The sequence below is a fragment of the Myiozetetes cayanensis genome, unplaced genomic scaffold, assembly GCF_022539395.1.
Source record: "Myiozetetes cayanensis isolate MyiCay16 unplaced genomic scaffold, myiCay2020 scf4, whole genome shotgun sequence".
Classification (NCBI taxonomy): Eukaryota; Metazoa; Chordata; class Aves; order Passeriformes; family Tyrannidae; genus Myiozetetes; species Myiozetetes cayanensis.
This window is the reverse complement of record NW_026087631.1, coordinates 4,371,586-4,391,747: the sequence shown is the minus strand read 5'-3', so window position 1 is coordinate 4,391,747 and position 20,162 is coordinate 4,371,586. Positions and strand designations below refer to the sequence as shown.

Genomic DNA, 20,162 nt, shown 5'->3' with positions numbered 1-20,162 from the left:
GAGAACCTGGATAAGCATGGACTCAGGAGAGAGTCAGCATGGCTTCAGTTGTGTCCTGAGCAAAGAGGGTTTGGTGGGCACAATCTCTGACAAAGTTCATGACAGGATATTCAAGAAGCTGCATTCACACAGAACTACAGGAGCAATCTCTGTGGTTAAAGCATTGGAAGCAAACTGGTCATCTTCTAGGATGGAGAGAAGTCAGCAGTATGGTTCCCCAAGGAATAATACAGGGTTTAGTTTTTTTGACATTTTCATCCATGGCATGAGAAAGAGAGTGAAAACTGAGTTCTCCAGCTCTGCAGGTGACATTAAGCTCTTCTGTTTAACTGACTGCCGCTTCACTTGGGAAGAAACTCATAGAAGTGAGCAGTTAGACAAGACATTGTCCCATAAATTTTGATGCAGGTAAATATCAACTATTATAGCTATGGAAAATAGCCTAAACTATTCCTACAAGATGCTGAACTTGCAACTGGAAGTTGTAGAGGTGGAGAAAAATCCTGGCATCATTTGTAACCGTGGTCTGAAGTTACTAGCTCTATGAGAATAGCAGGGGGGGAAAAGCACCAAAAACTCTTGCATGTTGTAAGAAGACATATTTTTTCCCAGTTTTGGGACTGTTTTGGAACGACTTGAGCATTGCATTCATTTATGGCTGCTGTGTTCTCATGAACAATGCAGTGGAATTACAGCGTAACACATTGAAAATGGAATGAGCAAAGGAATAGACTAGGTGGCTTACCAGATGAGGCTGAAACTGGAAAGGAAGAGACTAAGATAAACACAGTCGAGGTTTAAAAAATCCTGAAGGTGATGGATAATCTGCATGGGGAGCTCTTCTTTAAATCCTGCAGTACTACTGCAAAGAGTGCATCCTCAATATGACTAGTATGGAAATTAGTTTAAAAGACATAAAAATAAGCACTTTAAGCGATGGTCATGAGGTTCTGAAGTTTGTTTCTAGAGGAGGTAGTATCAGAAGGTTCACAAAGCAATTTATGGACCACAAGTTTATAAATAGATAATAAAAGGCCTGGAAAGAGACACTTTAGCACCAAAAAAATAGTGTGGCTTCTGAGGGAGTAAAAGGAGAATGAGCTGCAGAAAGTTGCCAGGTGTACACTGTCTCCCTAAACGTCATCGATTCTTTCCCTTTCAAACACTGTGATAGATCCTGTGGATCTATCCACCTAATAAGGTGGTTTTTACCTCCTTATGTCATGTCTAATGAAACAAAGTAGTGTTGGTATGTAAATTCACGCAGCTGCACACCCACATTACGTGCTGCAGTAGCACAGAAAAATCTTGTGTTTAGAGAGATACTGGAAAGTCTATCCACGTTAAAGAAAGAAGTAATGGTTGTATATACCCACCTATTATAGAACACAAATTGTTCCTGTCTGCACAGGGAAAAAAGTGAGAACCACATGTCATGGCAAGTCTAAAACAGCAGCTTCATGGTAATCCCCAGAGTACGCTGGAAAGGTGTATTGGTGTTTCAGGGTTCGTTGCACAGGGGAGTCGTAGATGTAAATATAGCAGCAGGTTCCCCAGAAGCATGCATGTCCACTCAGAAACACAGTCACTACTGTCTCTTTGGTGGCTGCTCACAGGTACTTACTGGAGCATCTACTTGAAAGGTGGCGGAATAATAACTTTAAATGGATATGCCGTAAAATAATCTACAATAAATACGTGCAAGGAAAAATCATGAGTTTTCAAAGTAGATAAGGATTTTAACTTTTTATAGATATATATCAAAGTATTCATTTATTACATCACGATTTAAAAAAATATATATTTTTCTTGGTTTTGTTTTCTTTTTATAGTCCCAACAATTTTCTGTGCAGAAAATAGATTGGTTTGATTCTCTGGTCTAAGTACAAGACTAAAAGCTTTGTGATGCCCTAATTCTCAGCACAAGTTTGATCTAAAACAGGTTTTCCTGGATTTCAAGCAATGAACTTTCAAAAGCTTATCCTCTGCAGCAGGGTCATCAGAAATGAAACATATCCTAGGGAAACATAAAGGTCTGAAGAAAAGGTTAAAATAAAAAGAGAAGGCAGCTTTTGCTAGTTGTATGTAGTAGCCATAATGAAAAGGGGCATTTCTTTAGCTGAAAGTCAAAAGGACTTAAAACTCCTAAAATTATGATGAAAATATCAAATCTCAAAATAAAATAATAGAAGTGAAGGGGCTGAGACTACACTATTTAAGTAATTTAAATAGGTTTTTTTCCCTCTCACTTGAACGGGGGCAGAATCAATTCCCTGAAAACTTCTGTTATCAATTACTTGAAACACTCTAATATTTCCCAGGGTCAGGAATAATTTACTGTGAAAGAAATCCCTGAACTTAAAAAAGTTCACGTTATAGCTGTCATGGTAAATGGTACCAAGCCACACAGCACAAAGGAGCCTCTTGGTACTGCCACAGAAAAGGAAGACTTGCTTTGGACTGGGAGCTGCTTCTAATTTTCTAAGGGGGAAAAAAAAAGGTTACTTTGAAGTATTGTAGGCTTGGCATTTTTGGCAGATCACTTGAGGAAGTGCTGGTATGCATTTAAGTGTCTTATGCATCTCCTCACTGGTACTCTGTTAGTTTTAATGAGCACATGTGTATCTATCAAAATAGACCTTGAACCTGAAAAACTTAAGCTGGGCACTTAGAGAAACTTGTCCTGTCTGCTCTGCCGCTTCTAAACAATCTTTTATCATTGGTAGATGATATAAGTGAGCCTGACACCAAACAGGGGTCAGATACAGTTTCAGGAAACTGTCCTATCCTTCTTCACGTCATTAATAATAGAAAGAGCATGCACAGCCAGGAAGCAGAAGCTGGGGTGAGGCTGTTTTCGTTGTTACTCTACAGCACAGAAACATGGACCTCTCCGTTTTGCCAAACAACAACCATCCTGATAAATTCCTGCAACTGGAGGTGAAGTCTTTGGAGAAAAGCCCCACCTGTCTGCAAGCCAGCTGGGCAAAATTCCCAGAAGCAGCTTTACCTGGAGTGCAGCGGTGGCACAACAGAGTCTATTTACAGGTAAGGTCTATAAGAGGCTGCGGTTTTTCCTGATTTTTCTACCTTGTTTTAAGGATCAGGACACAAATGTTGTGAGGTTAAGACATCAGCTGTGGTTTCAGCTTCCTGCATCTATTAATCTGCATCACTAATTTCCCTGTAAGTTTTCCCATTGACTTTGGTGAGGATCAGGCTCCATGAGAAGTTTTACTCTCTTCAGGGAGGGATCCACTGACATTTCAGTATATTAGGCTCTTTATAACATTTTCATAGCATTTCCCTAAAAGTCTACTGAAGTCAAATACCAATTAATTATACTAAAAGGGTGCATTCAATGCGTTCTCTGAAGAAGCAAGAAAAAAGACAGACTTCAAATTGAAAGTCAGATCATATTCCTATCCCTCAAACTCAGTGAAAAGACACATTAGAAAGAGCATTAGAGATTCTTGCTCCAAATTTATATAAGTTCAACATAGCTTCCTTTTTATTTTGCCTTGTTTTCCTCATTGTACTTTGACCTTCCCCTTATACTGAAAGACAGCTGTTGGAAGTGTGAAACACACTGACTGCATTAATCTAGGTTATTATATAGAGGTAGCAGCAATTTCTTGGTAAAAATGTAAATGTGCATTGCCTAGCAGAGGCCCTGGAGCTGGCAGAGGAGAAGTTCATGTCTGGATCAGCAGCAGTACAGCTGCATCAGCTCACACCCCTCTGGGCCCCACTCGCTGCTCCACAGTGCTCCTTTCCTGCTGCTCGGGGAGCCCCTCGCCTTTCCCCACCCCTAGCATGAGCAAAAGCTCCAAGGTCTGTTTCTTGTCAAGAGATGGAGACATACATAAGGTGGGGGGGGGATGGAGAAGGGTCTGCATCCCGAGGATGCTTTGTGTGGCAGTCCAATTCCCCAGGGGAATGAGGAGTAGGAGCCAAAAAAACGTGAACCTGGGGAAAGGAATGAGAAAGAGGCTTAAAGTCTCCCACAGCTACTTCCTGTTGCACTTCTCCCCTCTTAGACATTTCTCCCCATCAGCTCCGCAAACTCCTTTGCTCCCTCTCGGAGCCCGTTCCAGTCCTCCTCCACTTGCAAAAGTCCTCCCGCTCCTGCTCCGCTCCGCTTTACTTTCCCTAGCTTCTTCCCCACCCCAGACACCCTTCCCTTTGCCTACTCCAGTGCCTCCAGCCATCTCTGCTCGTGTTGTATAATCTTTGTTGGCGACTCCCCAGGGAGAGCTGGGGCGGGGGAACACACGGTCGCCCGTAGCCTCCCATGCAAACAGCCCTAACCGAGGGACGGAGCCTGAAGGATCCCAAACAATAGGGTATGGTGCAATGCTGGCCACACTCCCCCCCTCCTCATACCCCTTCCCCCCTAAGCCCCTCTTTTGTGCAGGATAGAGGCAGCCACACACAGAGCCTCCTCCGCAGCAGGGATCCTTCTTCCCATTGTTGTCAAACAGAACGCACTGTCACCGAGCCAAGGGCTGCAGAGCTGCGGGAGGATTAAAAATGTGTGGGGAGCCCTGTGCTTTTTGACTTGTGCTCTGCTCTTTGCCACCAGCGAGAAGGTTTTCCTGGAACTCTGTTCCCAGCCCCGGGATGGCTGTTTCAAAGGAAATGTCTGTACTCACCATGTCTCCAGAAACGGAGTTTGCAATGTGGTATGTTCTGTAAATGTTAAACCAAAGACACAACCTATATTTTTTTTTTAAGTGTAGTCAGTAGTGAATTCAAGGTGCTCAGATAGAAATCATTGTGCCTTATTTTTTTCTGCCTTAAGGGCTCGCCTCCTTTTCCCCCTTTTGCTGACAATCAAATAAAGGGAAAAGTACTGATGAGTTCCAGACCCTAGAATAAACACGATGGCACAGTGGAGAACTAATGGCACAGGAATAACATGTTTTGCTTTAAGATGAGAGAGCAATGAGGTTAAGGGTTAGTTAATTCAGAAACGGAAAAAGGGGAGGGGGGTGGAGGAGGGAGAATTAATTTCGGAACATATGTGCATGATCTAAAGATTCCCAAAGTCATTAAACCTTCAGAGTAGCCCAAATTCTCCCTTCAAAAGTTAATTTTATTTTAAGAAACTAAAGCCACTCAGGACTCCCTGTGCAAAGTGACTTCTCAGTGGTGTGTTTGTCCTCTTCCAGACCTTTATTATGAGATCTCTTAAATTCAAATGCACTTAAGTGCCTATGTGTTTTCTCTACCTATAAGTTTTAAAATTTGTTTCCATTACAAAAAGTAGCTTGATGTAAAGACAAAAAGCTGCTGCTTTTTCTTTGCACTTTCCACTTTCGTATCAGGAAAACTAAACAGCTTCCCTGCTTAGTATGTATTTTCCTTGTCTACCTTGACTAAACCAAACCATGAAGAAATCCAGGAATCTCGACCCTTCCTTGTGAAAAGCAGCATAAAAAGCACAGACTTTCTCTTGTAAATGGATAGCTGCTGGCCACATTCTGAACACCCTGAAAATTTCCAGTCCCAGTGGGCTCTCTGCCCCACAATATGTTTTAATGCACAGTGTACACCAAATAATCCCCTATATCTGTTTCTGATAGCCAGATTGCATGTGTACCCTACAGCTAACCTGGCAATTTTCTGCAATTCTCGGACTTCTCTTTCTTGCCCATATTTCCCTCTTTTCCCTGTTTTTGGAAAACAGCACAGAGCACTTAGTCTTTGAGCAGCATGCTACTTCTTGGCATGGTGCTCTTTCGGCCTGCTGGTGTTACATCTCACTTAATACCTGTGTCTTGCCTTTGCTTGTATCTCACTGTACCAGCACAAGAGATTTTTTTTTTTTTTATCTACAAGATAGGTAGCAGGTTAGACTCACTTCATTGTCTCCTGGCTCACAAGTTCATTACGTATTCCCACTCTCTCCCGTGTTCTTCCCCAGACATCTGCAACTGGTCGCTACGAGAGCCAGCTGAAAGGTTGGCAGGAGCTTTGGTCTGAGACTGTACAGAAGTTTTTATGTGATGCACTCACAACCCTGCAGAACTCCATTACCAGTGACAGATAGAACACCTTTTTTTAAGGGAACAATTCATTGCAAGGAGAGAAGTAGTCCCAATGGTACACGTTAAAACAGTCCATGTGAATGCCTGCTTTTCTCTAAATATCCCTGTCACACTAGCTTAAGTGATTAACAACCGCCTACTGATCTCTCTCCTATTCATATCTGGTGACTTCCCAGGTTGTTTTGTAGTACCTGGGGCTGCCTTGATATCTCCGGCAAACAATCCAGATCCCTTCATTTCTTTCTACAAGAAAACTTTCATCCTAGAATCACAGAAATATAGAATGGTTTGAGTTGGAAGGGACCTTAAAGATCACCTAGTTCCAACCCTCCTGCCATGGGTAGGGACATCTTGCACTAAAAGAGGTGGCTTCAAGGCCCCATCCACTTCGGCCTTGAACACTTCCAGGGATGGGACACCCACAGCTTCTCTGGGCAAGCTGTGCCACTGTCGCATCACCCTCAGAGGGAAGAATTTCTTCCTAATATCTAGTCTAAACCTGCTCTCTTTCAGCTTAAAGCCATACCCCTATCATTGAAAAGAGTCTCTCTCCAGCTTTCTTGTCAGCCCCTGTAGGTACTGGGAGGCAGCAACATAAACTCCCTATAGCTTCTCTTCTCCATGCTGAACAACCCAAGCTCTCAAGCTGTCTTCACAGGAGAGGTGCTCCAGCCCTCTGATCATCTTCATGGCCCTCCTCTGGACCCACTCTTCATTCTCAGGAATACTTATGTGAGCTGTATGCCCTACTGTCTTTCGTATCTCCTTACCTACACCTGGTTACTCCTTGTCGACCCAATTGCTTTTCCACAGCATCCTTTATGAGATCAGATTGGCTGAAAATATTCTAAACTGCTAATAATTATTCCTCATAAGAGATAAGCTTTTTTATTGTCCAAATTTCTACCAATGCCTTTGCAGTTGTTACAACTATCCGAGGGATTCTTGGTTACACCCTAGCAACTTTTTGTCTTTCAGACCTTTTTCTGCCTTCATGCAGGTCTTTAAATCAGAAAAATGCCCTTCCAAGTGCTGAGAGAGTCCTCCAGGATGTGTTGCAAGGCTTTTACATAACAGAGGGTTATAGTATTTAACAAATTACTATCAAACATAATAATCACCCTTGCTACCCACCTTCACTAGGATTGAGGAGGCTGTTACAAAACAAACCCTGGAATATTTTCTTTCTATAAGTTTCTTTAGCCTCCCCTGGTTAAAACTTCTAGGTATAGGTGGCCATCAACAGCATTTCTCTCTGTCATTGAGCATCTTTCACAATACCAGGTGGAGACCAGGACTGGCCACCAGACAAGAGGAACTGACTTCTCTTTGAGGGGTGAGGAAAGAAAAATCTGACTTCCAGGAAGTAAATTTCCTTTATTTTTTAAGTGTCTCTTTGTTCTCTTCCTTCAGGTAAGATAGGCTTGAAAACAAGGCCTAACCTTAACTGTTGATGTCCTGGTTTTGGTGGGTGATGTCTCATATCACAGACTGAGGAAAGAGTCATGAGGTTCTTAGGTTGTTCCAGTGCTAACAGCAACAGCAGAGGGAATGAGAGGATAAAGTCAAGACAAAAATGAGATTAAAAATATTTCCTAGTAACAAAGATTAAATTATAATTTTAATTATATGTACTGTAATGAATTTATATGCTTAAGTCACATTATGAAATAATCAGCAAGAAAGAAAATGCAGAGCAAGCACATGTCGATTCAGTAATGGAACTAACATTGACTCTCTATTGATCTTTGGGCTTTTTACAGAATACTAATTTTGTACATGCCAGCTCTCCGAGTCTGTCAAAGAGGTACAAACTGTTCTCAGTGAAACATGAGTTGTAAACCATAATAGCTTTCTTGCTCATGAGCTATATGTAGATCAAACACAGTTATGTGTTTGCAGAGTTAAGCATTTTTCATCTTGTTAAATGACTATTTTGTCAACACATTTCATCTATAGTTTCTCAGTGTTCTTCCTAGTTAGTGCTTGAATATTTGCTGTTCAGCCCTTCCATTCAGTAAATAATAACATAAATTGCCTCTGATTTGTTCTATTCCGCCCTAATTCATACTGACTGCTTAGAGTCAGTATATATTGTACGAATTTTGCAACAAATACCTAAATTTACAGTACTTTTGTGTTTCTTTGAACATTTGCTTCATTAATCAGAATCAAAACACAGAAGTCTGTGACAATGGTTGGGACACGATTTACATCTCAGAAGAAAAAATAAAGGAGTTTTTGCAAGCATGTTTTTATTATCTAATCTTATGTTTCTCTGCTTCTATACATGCTAATGTTTAATGCAATCTTCTTTATAATTCTCTGTATGATTTCTTAGACCTAAAACTTTTTTTATGTCCTTCAGGCTCCTGTCCTTTCTCTTCCCTATCCAGTCTCTAGGACATGGTTTTACAACCAAGCATTGCTTGTACTTTGGTATATTCTCCTGATTAGCCTGTCATTTCAATGTCTGTTCTCTAAAACTTCTGTAAACTATATCCTATCCTAAATTCCAGTCCAGTTCTCATAGTAAAACCCTGTTGCTCATCTCAGTCTATTCTCTCTCTACCTCTGCTCCAAGCTACCACATTCTTCTATTCTCATGCCTATGAAAAGAAAGGTACTCCAGACAGAAGGGGCAAAAAGTTTTGCCACAAAGCCCTCTCTTTATGAAAAAAATGTGCATCATGCCATCTCTTCCAAGTTTGGAAGAGAATTTAATTTAAAACAGCTTTAGAAATTACTGTCAAGTCACATTCTTTTCACAACATTTTAGCCTACGGAGACCAAACATCCCCTGGTGACACAGTTCGCGTTCTTCAACAAAATGTTCTCCAAGTTCAACTATCTAGCAAGCCTGAGGGAAGAATCATTAAGGTCAATGACAAATTTTAAACAAGAAATAAAATAAATAAAATAAAATGCAGTCAGAAAGAAAAGGCAGTTAAAAAACACCAGTTCAGCTGAAATTTGACCAGTACAGCCCAGAGGGCTTCGGTGCCAGCTGTAACTGCAATGCAAAGAGCAGTATTGTCAAGGGAGATGTGAAGGCTAAGGAACAACATGTGGAAATTATGAACTAACAGAGGGACAGGAGGTCACTGAGGATCCACCCGCCTACTAATGGCAATTATTGATGGGAAGCATGTTTAGTCACTTCTGCAGGATTTAGTGATACTAATGCCAGCGTGATGCTTCCTCCTAGGGTTTCTTAGAAAAACTCTGTTGTTTTCTTTTCTCCACCTTCACTTTCTGAAGGAAACCAGTCCTCATGGATCCTTCTACACCTGTCTGCCCCAGACACCCCAGACATGTCTGTGGATGAACAGACCCTGCAGTCATTAGGTAGGTGATGACACGCAGTGGCTAACTTCCACTGAAAGTGGATTCACCAGCACAAAAAAGGGGCAGAAAGTTACTCAAGCAGAAGAAGCCAGCAGTTTGCTATCATCTTAGGGACCTGCACTGACTGATGTGGGACCTGAGCAGCTTCCAGAGCCAGTGTGCAGGAGATCAGATTCCCTGGGCTCCCACCGGAAAGGTGGAAGGAGAAGCAAGACATGCCCCTAGCCCTTTTGCAGCTCAAGTCCAGCCTGTGGTACTTTCGCAGCTGGAGATCTCCACAGAAGTGAAATAATCTGGGAAAGACATCCTTGCACAGAAGTAAGTTTCTCAGGACCCAGCTTGGTTGTTTATTATGTGCACTTAACTTATGTGAGTCTTGTAGCAGGTGCTGCCCAGACCTTTGTGATTTCTGTGAGTGGGAGAGGGCTGGGGAGTGCCCCCTGCCCAGCACACCTTACTCAGGGACACTGGGACAGGCCAAGGATCCCCTTGTCTCAGCACGAGGTTTGTAAGGACAAAGGTGCTAATGGGGAAGGATGAATTTGCACAGTGGTTGTTCTGTAGAAGCAGCCCTGAGAGAGGGGAGGGGTGTCAGTGGAGGGCAAGGGCTCTACCAGGAGCAGGTCTCTCAGGAAGTTGTCACATGATGGAACAGCAGATCAGTGACAGGTAAATTCAAAGTTTCTTAGACAGAAGGTTGTGGTGAACCAAAGTGTTGAACAGTTTGAGTTGGAGAGTCTGATTGCATTCCTCCATGCAATTACAGATTGAAAAATACAGTAGCTACCATCCTACTGACCCCTAAAAAGGCTCTTAATGCTGTTTTAAGAAGCAGCTTGCGAGTTCTCAAACAGTGCAATCCCACCAGGGTTGTTCATCCTGCTCCTTTGTCACCCACATGTTCTAAAAGGTCTGATTTAACATCTTTTGTGGCTGGGAGGCTGCTCAGGTATTTAATTACCTGTGAGTCCTGACATTGCCCAAAATAAGGACTTTCCCTCAGTTGAATGAAGAGCCTCTTTGACATCCTGGCACAGGTCTATCATTCAACAGCATGAACAGAACTGCTAATTATGCCCTGCTGCCAGAGGTGTGATTCCAGTCGAGGCTGTCATTTATACACTGCTACCCCCGTGTTTCATTCTGCTTTGTCCTTACAGCTCTGTTTCTGCATCATACATCCATGGCTTTCATCAGAACTGCATGTTCTACTGTATTGCTCCACAGCACTGTTTCGCTAAAGCAGAGGCTTTCTTTCAGCAGGTGTTGTGTCAGTCCATGTTTGCAAAAGAACTTAAAGTTGTACCCACCTGCGTGCCCCAGAAGGAAAAAATCTGCACAAAGTGAGCAGTCGGACTACTTTACTGCACTATAGATGTTTGCCAGAATGAGAAAAACTGTTGCATGTGTAATTTTAAAAATTATTCTGCTGTATTATGAATGATAATTCTGGAAGGGCGCCTGCATTGTAGGTAAATGAAGATGAAAGCCAGCTTCTGATCTAACTTGTGCCTTACAGAGAGAAAAAAGAGCTGTCACTGAGCTGCCAGGCTTAGACTTGAACAGGGTCAGTCAAGAAATGATAGACAAAGCCCTGGGGAAACACATTACACCCGTCACCCTGAAATCCACAATCAAAAGAAACCCGCTGTATAGTGACATCCAGGTGGACAACGACTGGGAGGAGAAGAGAAAAAACCCTTCCTGGACCGTGCAGGACTATGACAGACACTCGCTGCACTCTAACCTGGCCAGCCACATAAAGGTAATGCACTGCTGAGCTGAGCTGGAGCAAACTGAACTGCTGTGGGCTGTGTTGTGCATGCATGAACCATGTTCATGAGGCCTGTTCAGCCCGCCCGGTCCTTTTGGTGGAATTCCAGAGGTAAATATGGAGGTATTTCTCTGGTACAGACATGACACTAACATGAGTCTGATCAGGAAAGGAAGTCTGCGCATCTGGTGAGACTCCAGGAATTTCAACGCTGCAGAACATGATCTCTGACTTAAAGAAAGTCTTAAACCACAACACTATGCAACTGAGCTTCCCTATTTATATAGGGAAGACCTATAAATGTGGCTCTTAAATACTATATAGCCACTTTAATAACTGTTCATAGCAAAATTCTGTTATCAAATTACATACACTTTCTGAGCCTCATCCACACTATGCAGGATCCTTCCTGCCTGTGGGTTGGCACAAACCATTTTTAGGATTACATTTGTAAGCTTTTTTTCCTGCTTTTCCACTTTTGGGAAAGAGAGTCAGATCTGTGTTTATTACAATGACATCTCTTCCTGAGAAGGCAGCATGGTTTGTTCTAGGTTTTTTGATCACATTTCAATAGCTGGTGTCCTACATTTGGTTCCTGGATGAAAAGTGTGGTTTTAATTTTCCCCAGTGGAACATTTGCAGCATCTGGCAAGTAGCACAACCTACGTTCAAGTGAAAGTGTCTTACATATGTGCTGTGATGTCTTAAATTCATTAATCAGTATCTGATGATAGCCAAAATACTTCTGGGTATGTTCTAATGACTTTATGTGCAACAGAGACAAACTGAGTTTATTTTCTGATTTTTCTTCTAGGAAAATCCTAATGACCTACGGTTCTGGATGGGGGATATTTATACTCCTGGGTATGATACCTTGTTAAAAAAGAAAGAGAGAGAAAAAAAGCATTCCAAATATTGCCGAATCATCCTGATCATGGTACTAGCTGTTTGCATCCTAATTACCATAGTCACACTCAGTGTTTTACTTGCTTAGTATAGCCAAATGGTGTTGATGGGAATTTTTTTCCAATAAATATTTTTAATGAAGTATTCCCCTCCCTTGTTTTATTTGAATTCTATTTTATCCTTTTTTTTTTTTTTTTTTGTCACAAATACAATTTGTTTGACAACACTACTTTAAAAAATTCCTGTGCAGCATAAGGAATTGATACTGAAACATGGAACATCTGAACATGGTTGACTATCATAAACTGGAACAACATTTGTGAAGTACTAGACTATAAACTTGAATTAAAATACACTTTAAAAATATTCAATAGAATATTTTCAATATTTAATAGATATTATAGAGCCAGGCTGTGAAAAATTATGTTTGCAAATAAAAGGAACAAGGTTAAATGTTAAGGGCACACAGACAATTAAGTTCATACATCTCAGAATAATTCAGGATAATGAAAACATTAGATAAAACGACAAAATAAAAAGTGAGTGAATAGAGAGACAAGTACTTCAAATAGTTATTTTCTTTCTGAAAAATACTCTGGGAGCTGCAAATCCTTTATACCTCTGTATTTGCTATCTAAGGAGCTATGAAGGGATCTCCCTTACTCACACAAGAGAATCTCACAGGTGCCTGGAAGCTGGAAAATTTGGGTTATACCAGTTCTACTTCTTGTCCCACAAAATAAAACGCTCTGGAGTAGGCCAGGAATAGGACCAAGGTAGAGGGTTTGTACTGTCCCCTCTGAATTCTAGAATGTGCCCTCCTTACAGCAGGTTTACAGTGGTTTAACTCATGTCAAGATGGATTTGTCTTCAGAAAAGTGCATTCAATTCCTTCCTTCTCATTTGGTCCCTGTTTGATTTTTGTTTGTGCTGTAACTACTTGGACCCTAGTCTAGCTTGTACCATAACTGGTTTGAAGGTTCATGGTAAAAAAAACCTTACTGCTTTAGCCTGGTGAGCAGCCAACAGCAAAAGAGTAGCAGCATTTAAATACACGTGCATAAAATTAGTATTCCTGTTACAAAATTGGACATTGGTGTAAATATACACGGAAACTTAATCTCCTGCCTTGCTGCAGTTTCAGTGCAGTTGGGGGTTCTTGCCTGAAAGATCAGGCCCATACGGCTTATGAAAGTAAGAACTTGGGATTATTTTACAAGACTAATCGCTGACATTATGAAGTAACTACTTGCATTAAACCAACAATACTTGACTTTTTTCAAGCCCAAGTACATTTGCTTTAAGTGCACACAATGCAGAGACGTACATTTGTAAATTATTGAGGCCTGCAGGCGGGAAGCCTAAAAGCAAAGGTCTCTGTAATTTCCAGGAAAACAGCCAATAGTACGAGTTTCTTGACTGTATTACTCTCTGAGGGTTTAGCAAAAAAGGATAAAATAGTTTTCTCCAGAAGTCCATTACGGGATGCTCCACTCCGGTTTCGCTGCTGTCACCTAGCGGAGAGCCAGGAAAGAGGGAAAACGTGTCAGGCACGGAGATGCCGGTTTGGGCTAATTTCCTTTCTTTCTGTGTGTGTCTGTGTGTGTTTGGTGGTGGTGTTGGTTGGTTTGGTTTGGTTTGGTCAGGGGGGGCAGGGGGTTGTGTTTTGTTTTGTTGTTTTGTTTGGTTCGGTTTGTGGTTTTTTTTGTTGTTGTTTTTTTGTTTGGTTGGGTTTTTTTGTGAATTTTTTTGTGGTTTGTTTTTGGTTTTGTTTTTGGTTTTGTTTTTGTTGGGTTTTGTTTGTTTGTTTGTGTTTTTTTGTTTGGTTGGGTTTTTTTGTGAATTTTTTTTGTGGTTTGTTTTTGGTTTTGTTTTTGTTTTTGTTGGTTTTTTTTGTTTGTTTGTTTGGTTGGTTGGTTGGGTTTTTTTGTGAATTTTTTTGTGGTTTGTTTTTTGTTTTGTTTTTGGTTTGTTTTTGTTGGTTTTTGTTTGTTGGTTTGGTTTTTTGTTTTTGTTTTTGTTTTTTTTTTGGTTTTTTCTTTTTTTTTTTCTGGGTTGTTGTTTTTTTGGGTTTTTTTTTTTTGGCGGTGAGGAGGGGTGAGGGCTGCCAGGTGTTTTCACTCTCCTGTCCCGGCGCTGCGATGCGGGCTCCTCTGGTGACCCCTCGTGGCAGAGCGCTGCGGGCGGACGGAGGGGCTCGGCGGGATGAGATTCCCTGCGGGAGCGCCTGCAGGAAAAAAGGGGCTTGCCGCTGCGCCCTTCAGAGCATCGTCTGTCTGAATGCGAGCCGTGCTCTAGGGGTTGAGAAAATAAACAACACTTGAATACTTGGAGGGGAAAAAACACCCCAGAGTCAACAAAGACCTCTCTTCATGGGGCGGGGGGGGGGAGTGGTGGAGCCACAGAATCTTTTGTACCATTTGTTTACTCTGAAAACAATTAGGAAGACAACCCGTCTTTAACTACTTGATGCAGTGTAAGCTTACACGTGCTGCAAAAAATAATTTAATTTTTTGGTTGGCAAGGTTGCTTTGTGTTGTCTCTTTTATTGTGTGAGGTTTTTTTGCTTTTGTTGGTTCTGGTAGATTTTTTTTTTTTTAATTCATTAGTAACAGGGACTGAAGACACCACACAACACTCATAATAAACTAGGATCAGGATTAGTGTTTGGAGAACAGAATGTTTAGTGTATTCCAAAAGTGCTTTAAAAAGCATGAGAAAAGAAGGCTTGGGGAGAACTTCTTGCTCTCTACAACTGAAAGGAAGTTGTAGACAGGTGGGGGTCTGTGGAGGTCTATCACAGAATATGCTGAGTTGGAAGGCACCCAGGAGGATCATTTAATGCTACTCCTGGTCCTGTGCAGGACACCCCAAGAGTCACACCCCGTGCCTGACAGTATCGTCCAAACACTTCTTGAACTCTGTCAGGCTTGGTGCTGTGACCTCTGCCCTGGGCAGCCTGTTCAGTGCCCAACCACCCTCTGAGGGAAGAACCTTTTTCTAATATTTGATCTAAACCTCCCCTGACACAACTTTCCTTGGGTCCTGTCCCTGGTCACCACAGAGAAGAGATCAGTGCCTGCCTCTCCTCTTCCCCTCACAAGGAAGTTGTAACTGCCTTAAGTTTTCTTCTCTTCTCCAGGCTGAACAGATCAAGTGTCGTCAGACTTCTCACACAGCTTCCCCTCAAGGCCCTTCACCATCCTCTTTTCCTCCTTTGGACACTCTCTAGCAGCTTCAAATCTTTCTTATATTGAGGTGCCCCAAACTGCACACAATAAGGCCACCCCACCCAGGTCAGAACAGAGCAGAACAATCCCCTCCCTCGACTGACTGTGAATTCTTTGCCTAATGCCCCCAGGACAGGGTTGACCCTTCTGGCTGCCAGGGCACTGCTGACTCATTTTTAACTTGCCCTTGACCAGGACCCCCAGGGCCCTTTCTGCAGGCTGAGGGAAACTTTGACTTCAATAAGACTTAAACAGGTGCTTAAAGATAAGAAAGCAGTCAAATTTGCATCAGGAAAGAAACAAATCTGGATGTAAGTTTAATATTTTTATTCTAATGGTAATCAGCTCAAGTAGCAGCAAAGTCTCCTATTTAAGTCAGTACAAACTTAACATATAACACCAAGTTGATATATCAGTATCTTACCAGCACCTATTGCATGGGACAAGGGTATAACTGTGGTAGAATACTACCTTTTGCTCAGAAAACTGGCATTTGTAGCGACAGATAGTAGGAATTTACTCTTATAAACTGCACAGTAGCAACCTGGAAGTAAGAGTACTTGTTCATGCAGATTCTTCCCACTTACAGTTGCACTGGCAGGTAGTGTATTTCACAACTGATTTCAGAGAAATTAACTTTTTTCTCTTCAGTAAGTAAGGATTAGCTTTCAAAACTGCCAAAGAAGATTTTTTAATGACTTCTAGTACAACTACTCTCCCAAATGACTAGAGCACTTCAGAAGATTCTGTTGAGGAAATTCTCAACTTGCCTCTTTCTTTGCGGTATTTTTCCCATCCTAAAAGTGTCCAGAAATATACAACTGAATTCTCACATTATCTGGTTTTGGCCTGTAAAGGTGCTGAAAAAAAACTCCTGGCACTCCGACAGGCCCAATTTGGGAAAATTACAGCTACCGCTCCCCTCCAGTAAAGAACAGAGCTGACCCATGGAAAGGATCTTGCAGGGCTTGTTGCTTTAGCAGGGTACATGTTTTAAGTTTCCACCTTAATTTTTTTCTTCTGTCAATGCACTCATTACACAAAACAAGATCTATAACAGAAAAACAGGAGGGGAAGAGACATTTTTGAGTTTGCCACGAGTAAAGTTACTTTGGTCACATCAGGATTTGAAAAAGAAAGATGCAGTATGAATTGTGAATTTTCATACATTACAAAGTTCTCTGGGTAGAGCAGAAGTTACTTGTTCAGTCATGATATGCCCCTCTGTGAGTGCTGAATGAATAACCATAATAGCAGAACCTGTGCAGATGCTGAACATCTCTGCTATCTATCACTGAGAGGTCAGGAAGGTCTGCCACAAACTCCTCTACCCAAGAAGAATGTCCTACTGATTAGTTTAGAGATGTTTTCAAGCAGACCAAACTACCATATCCACTCCAAGGATCACGGTTATGCTCCTGTAAACTGAATAATTCACTGAAACACAAATTTATGGGGAACCTAGTCAGATGAACTAAGCATCAGACAGCCATCCAGCACAATAAATGTGACGCTTCTGTCAGCTCTTTTCTCATGTGATTTTACTGGTTAGAAAATGCATCTAGATTTAAAAAGCTAGAACATTTGTAACAGAAGGTGTATCACCTCTTTATGGCACAAGATACATTTTAAAAGTATCCAGAACCCAGTATTTTTGGAGGATTACACTTTCTGTTGTAACAACAACACTTCCTCCTATATAGGTTCCTTCATAAAAAAATGCCTTTTGCACGAGCTAATAGTTTTTGTTTGATTGGTTTGGTGTTTGTTTGTTTGTTTGTTTGTTTTAGAATTTCCTGGACAAAGAAGGATACAAATCCAGAGCCCTTCTGTAGATTCACAGTTCTGCTGTGGCCTCACCTATACAACCATAACCTGATTATTTCCATTCTGAAGGAATGTGTTAATGAATGCAGGAAAGACTCTTTTGTCTGTGAGCTCCTGCTTATATTGAAAGGCCTTCTCTGTTCCAACTCTTACTTCCCATAAAATCAGTTCAGACTCGAGCTACTGCAACATCCAGACTCAGATATCTGGATTCATGGGTTGGAACACGACATGTGCCATGATTCAATTCATTCCTCAGCAACCTGGTGGCACTGAAAACCCGGAGCTGTAAGTCGAGTTTGACAGGCCTGTGCCCATTTATAGTCCATTGGCTGGAAGGCGAAAACAGAACAGTGGCAGAAAAATACACATTTCTTCATTAATCTCTTGTCTGTAAGTTTATGAATCTAAATCTATAGAAGATTTAACTTGCAAGATTTGGGATTTACGGGATCATTCTCCCCTCCCCTCCCTCCCCTCCTCTCCAAATACAAGCACATTCCAGGGAGATTTCTGCTGGAGGACAGATGTAGTTCAAGTCTGAATTGAGGTGGATTCTGATTGAACATATGTTTTAGGTAAACAGCTTTTGACCAGACCTCTCTGGACAGTGATTTCTTCCTTTTGCAGCTGCTTTTCAGTAGATTTCTCCATGGGAGCAACCAGTCCGGTCAGTGGTGCTGGTGCATCCTGGCAGGCAACTCTCTTCCTGACAGAGGTACTTGTCAAGATTTTCTAGTCGTGGAGGCTCACTTTGTGAATCTTTGCAGCTGAAAACTTGTTGTAATGATCCTGATATGTCTGTGATGCTGACCATGACACACTGAATCCAACAGTCAGCATATTCAGTTATGAATTACATATTGTTAAGGGTTCTCATCTGGTTGTGGAAAAAAATGCTGGACACTCTCTCCTCTGATATATTATATTCTATTAATGAACCCAGTAACAAAAATCCTGTACACAGTTATATTTTCAATAAATTAATGAAACCAGTTGCCAGATTTTAGGTTGAGAGAGGGGAATAGTTAATTCATAGCACCATGACATGCTATATTATTTTCATGAGAACACACAGATCCTAAGTTGGTGTGTGTTATTTTTTACACCCATGTATTTAACCTCACAGACAACCCAGCACATGAACCAGTCTTCCTGCAGAGGGCTTCTTTCCCTCTGGGGTTTCCTCTGTGCTGATTGTGCCCTTTTTGGACATTCTCCAAAAGGCTACTCTCAGCTCAGAAATCAATTTGCTGCAGCTGGTGCAGTAAATTGAAACTCTTTTAGCTGTAAGTGGGTTCATCTGTGGGAATTCACATTGCCTGTGGTAAGGGTAGTCTTGTTGGAGGAAGCAGAGTAGAGGTAAGGTGGAAGACAGAAAGTTTTTTGACAGCATAGTTATTGCTCAACACATAGGACAAATCTACTGGGTATCAGGCTTATTTGTTTCAGATTTGGTAGGCTGCTGGTTTTAATACCTCTCAGTGGTGTGCCAGTTTGGCCTTTAAAGCTGCTTCTCTCTAGGCACAGCTTAATACTGAAAACACTCATATAAGTGTGGACACTGAAGAGGTATTTTTAATTCCACTGTTTGAGTCTCTCTTCTGAATAACTTGGCACTTCCTCAGAAAGGGAAGGGATAAAGATAGTGACAATAACAGAGAATGGTTTTGTTGTGGAAGATGTTTGCTTTTGTTCAAAATCTGATTTCTCCTTTTCGCACTCAGGCTTTTTTGTTTATTGAACTGCAAGATAATGTTTTGAAACTGTTTTGGATATAAGACAATCTGGATAGAGAAGCTGCAAGTGAATTGTGCTTTGTGTGTGACTAGTCCTGTTAGTGGTATATTGCTAAGGGGAAGACTTGCCTTACAGAAGTAGCTGTTAGACTAATACAAGCACAGGACCTTCAATCTTTAAATTTGCATTAGTTCTCTTTCTGTTTAATGAGAAAGGCCATAAACGTTGTCTCAGCTCATTGAGATGTGAGCTGAACCAATATTAGTAAACTGGCATGTGGGTAATTTACAATAGTCGGGGGTCAAAAGTGATTTTCTTTTTTTTAATGTTTGTTTCTAAAGATTAACTACACTGAACTTCAGAACCTTTTGTGTTAGGTATGTAGTGGAAAAATTCAAGTAAGGAATCAGGAAGCTCTATTTTGTTTGAAATGGTCTGTATCGCTCTAAAGGTCTGACAGTTTATTGCATCTTTGTCACACCCCATAAACGCTTCTGAGATGCCTGCAATATTAAGTTACCATACAGCACAGCTTACAGAGACAATTTAAAAATAAAATAATGAGAAATGGAATGGAAAACTCCAAATTTGTTAAGATTAAGCTGAGGATAAACAGGCAGCTATGACAGTAAATCAGGCTTTATTCCTGGTTGAAATGTGACACAGAAAGTATACTTAGGACAAGAATAAATCCTGGGCAAGGCATTTAGAATTGAGTGAGCTAAATCCACAGTACCTTTGGCGTTGTACATGCGGATAAAAATATTAAACGTTAGAGGAAGTATAAGATTATGCAAAGCTCAAAGCTAGAGCAAAATGGGCTCTCCTAGCAAGTGGAATAGAGATGCTGTTTGTAGACTGGAAGCCGGTGCGTTAAACTGGCAAGTTGTCAAATCCCGAGGCTGTGGAAAACAAACGAGTAAAACCTAGGGTTTACAGCAGTAATGTTGTGTGGAAACAAATGTCGCAGTACACTGCGAACTGCCGAGGGAGAGAGGAATTTGCTAAGGACCTAAACGCGTGTCCGACTTTGAGGTGAGAAATTGGTTTCTTTGGGTGTTTTTTTGATAAAGAAAAATAAAGGTATTTGATGGTAGGATCTATATAGTGATGCCCATTGAATTTTACCTTACTGACTCCATTTAATGGTATGTGCCTTAGTCACATACTTTCCCTGGTGCTGTGTCCAAACCCCTATGACAAGCAGGGAGTCAGTGACCTTATTCTCAGAAGGCAACTCTACCACCACCAGAAAACCTTCTTCTGCTCTGAGATCCCCTTCCA

At 41.4% G+C, this 20,162-nt stretch overlaps 1 protein-coding gene across 1 annotated transcript; it reads left to right on the top strand.

Annotated features, from left to right (window-relative positions):
* Positions 1-16: 16 nt before the first annotated feature.
* Positions 17-12,169, top strand: MINAR2 (membrane integral NOTCH2 associated receptor 2). Its single transcript, XM_050328887.1, is given in 5 exon segments — positions 17-365; positions 2,661-2,848; positions 2,851-3,048; positions 10,921-11,166; positions 11,990-12,169. Coding segments are annotated over 5 exon segments (1,161 nt in total).
* The last annotated feature ends 7,993 nt before the right edge of the window (positions 12,170-20,162 follow it).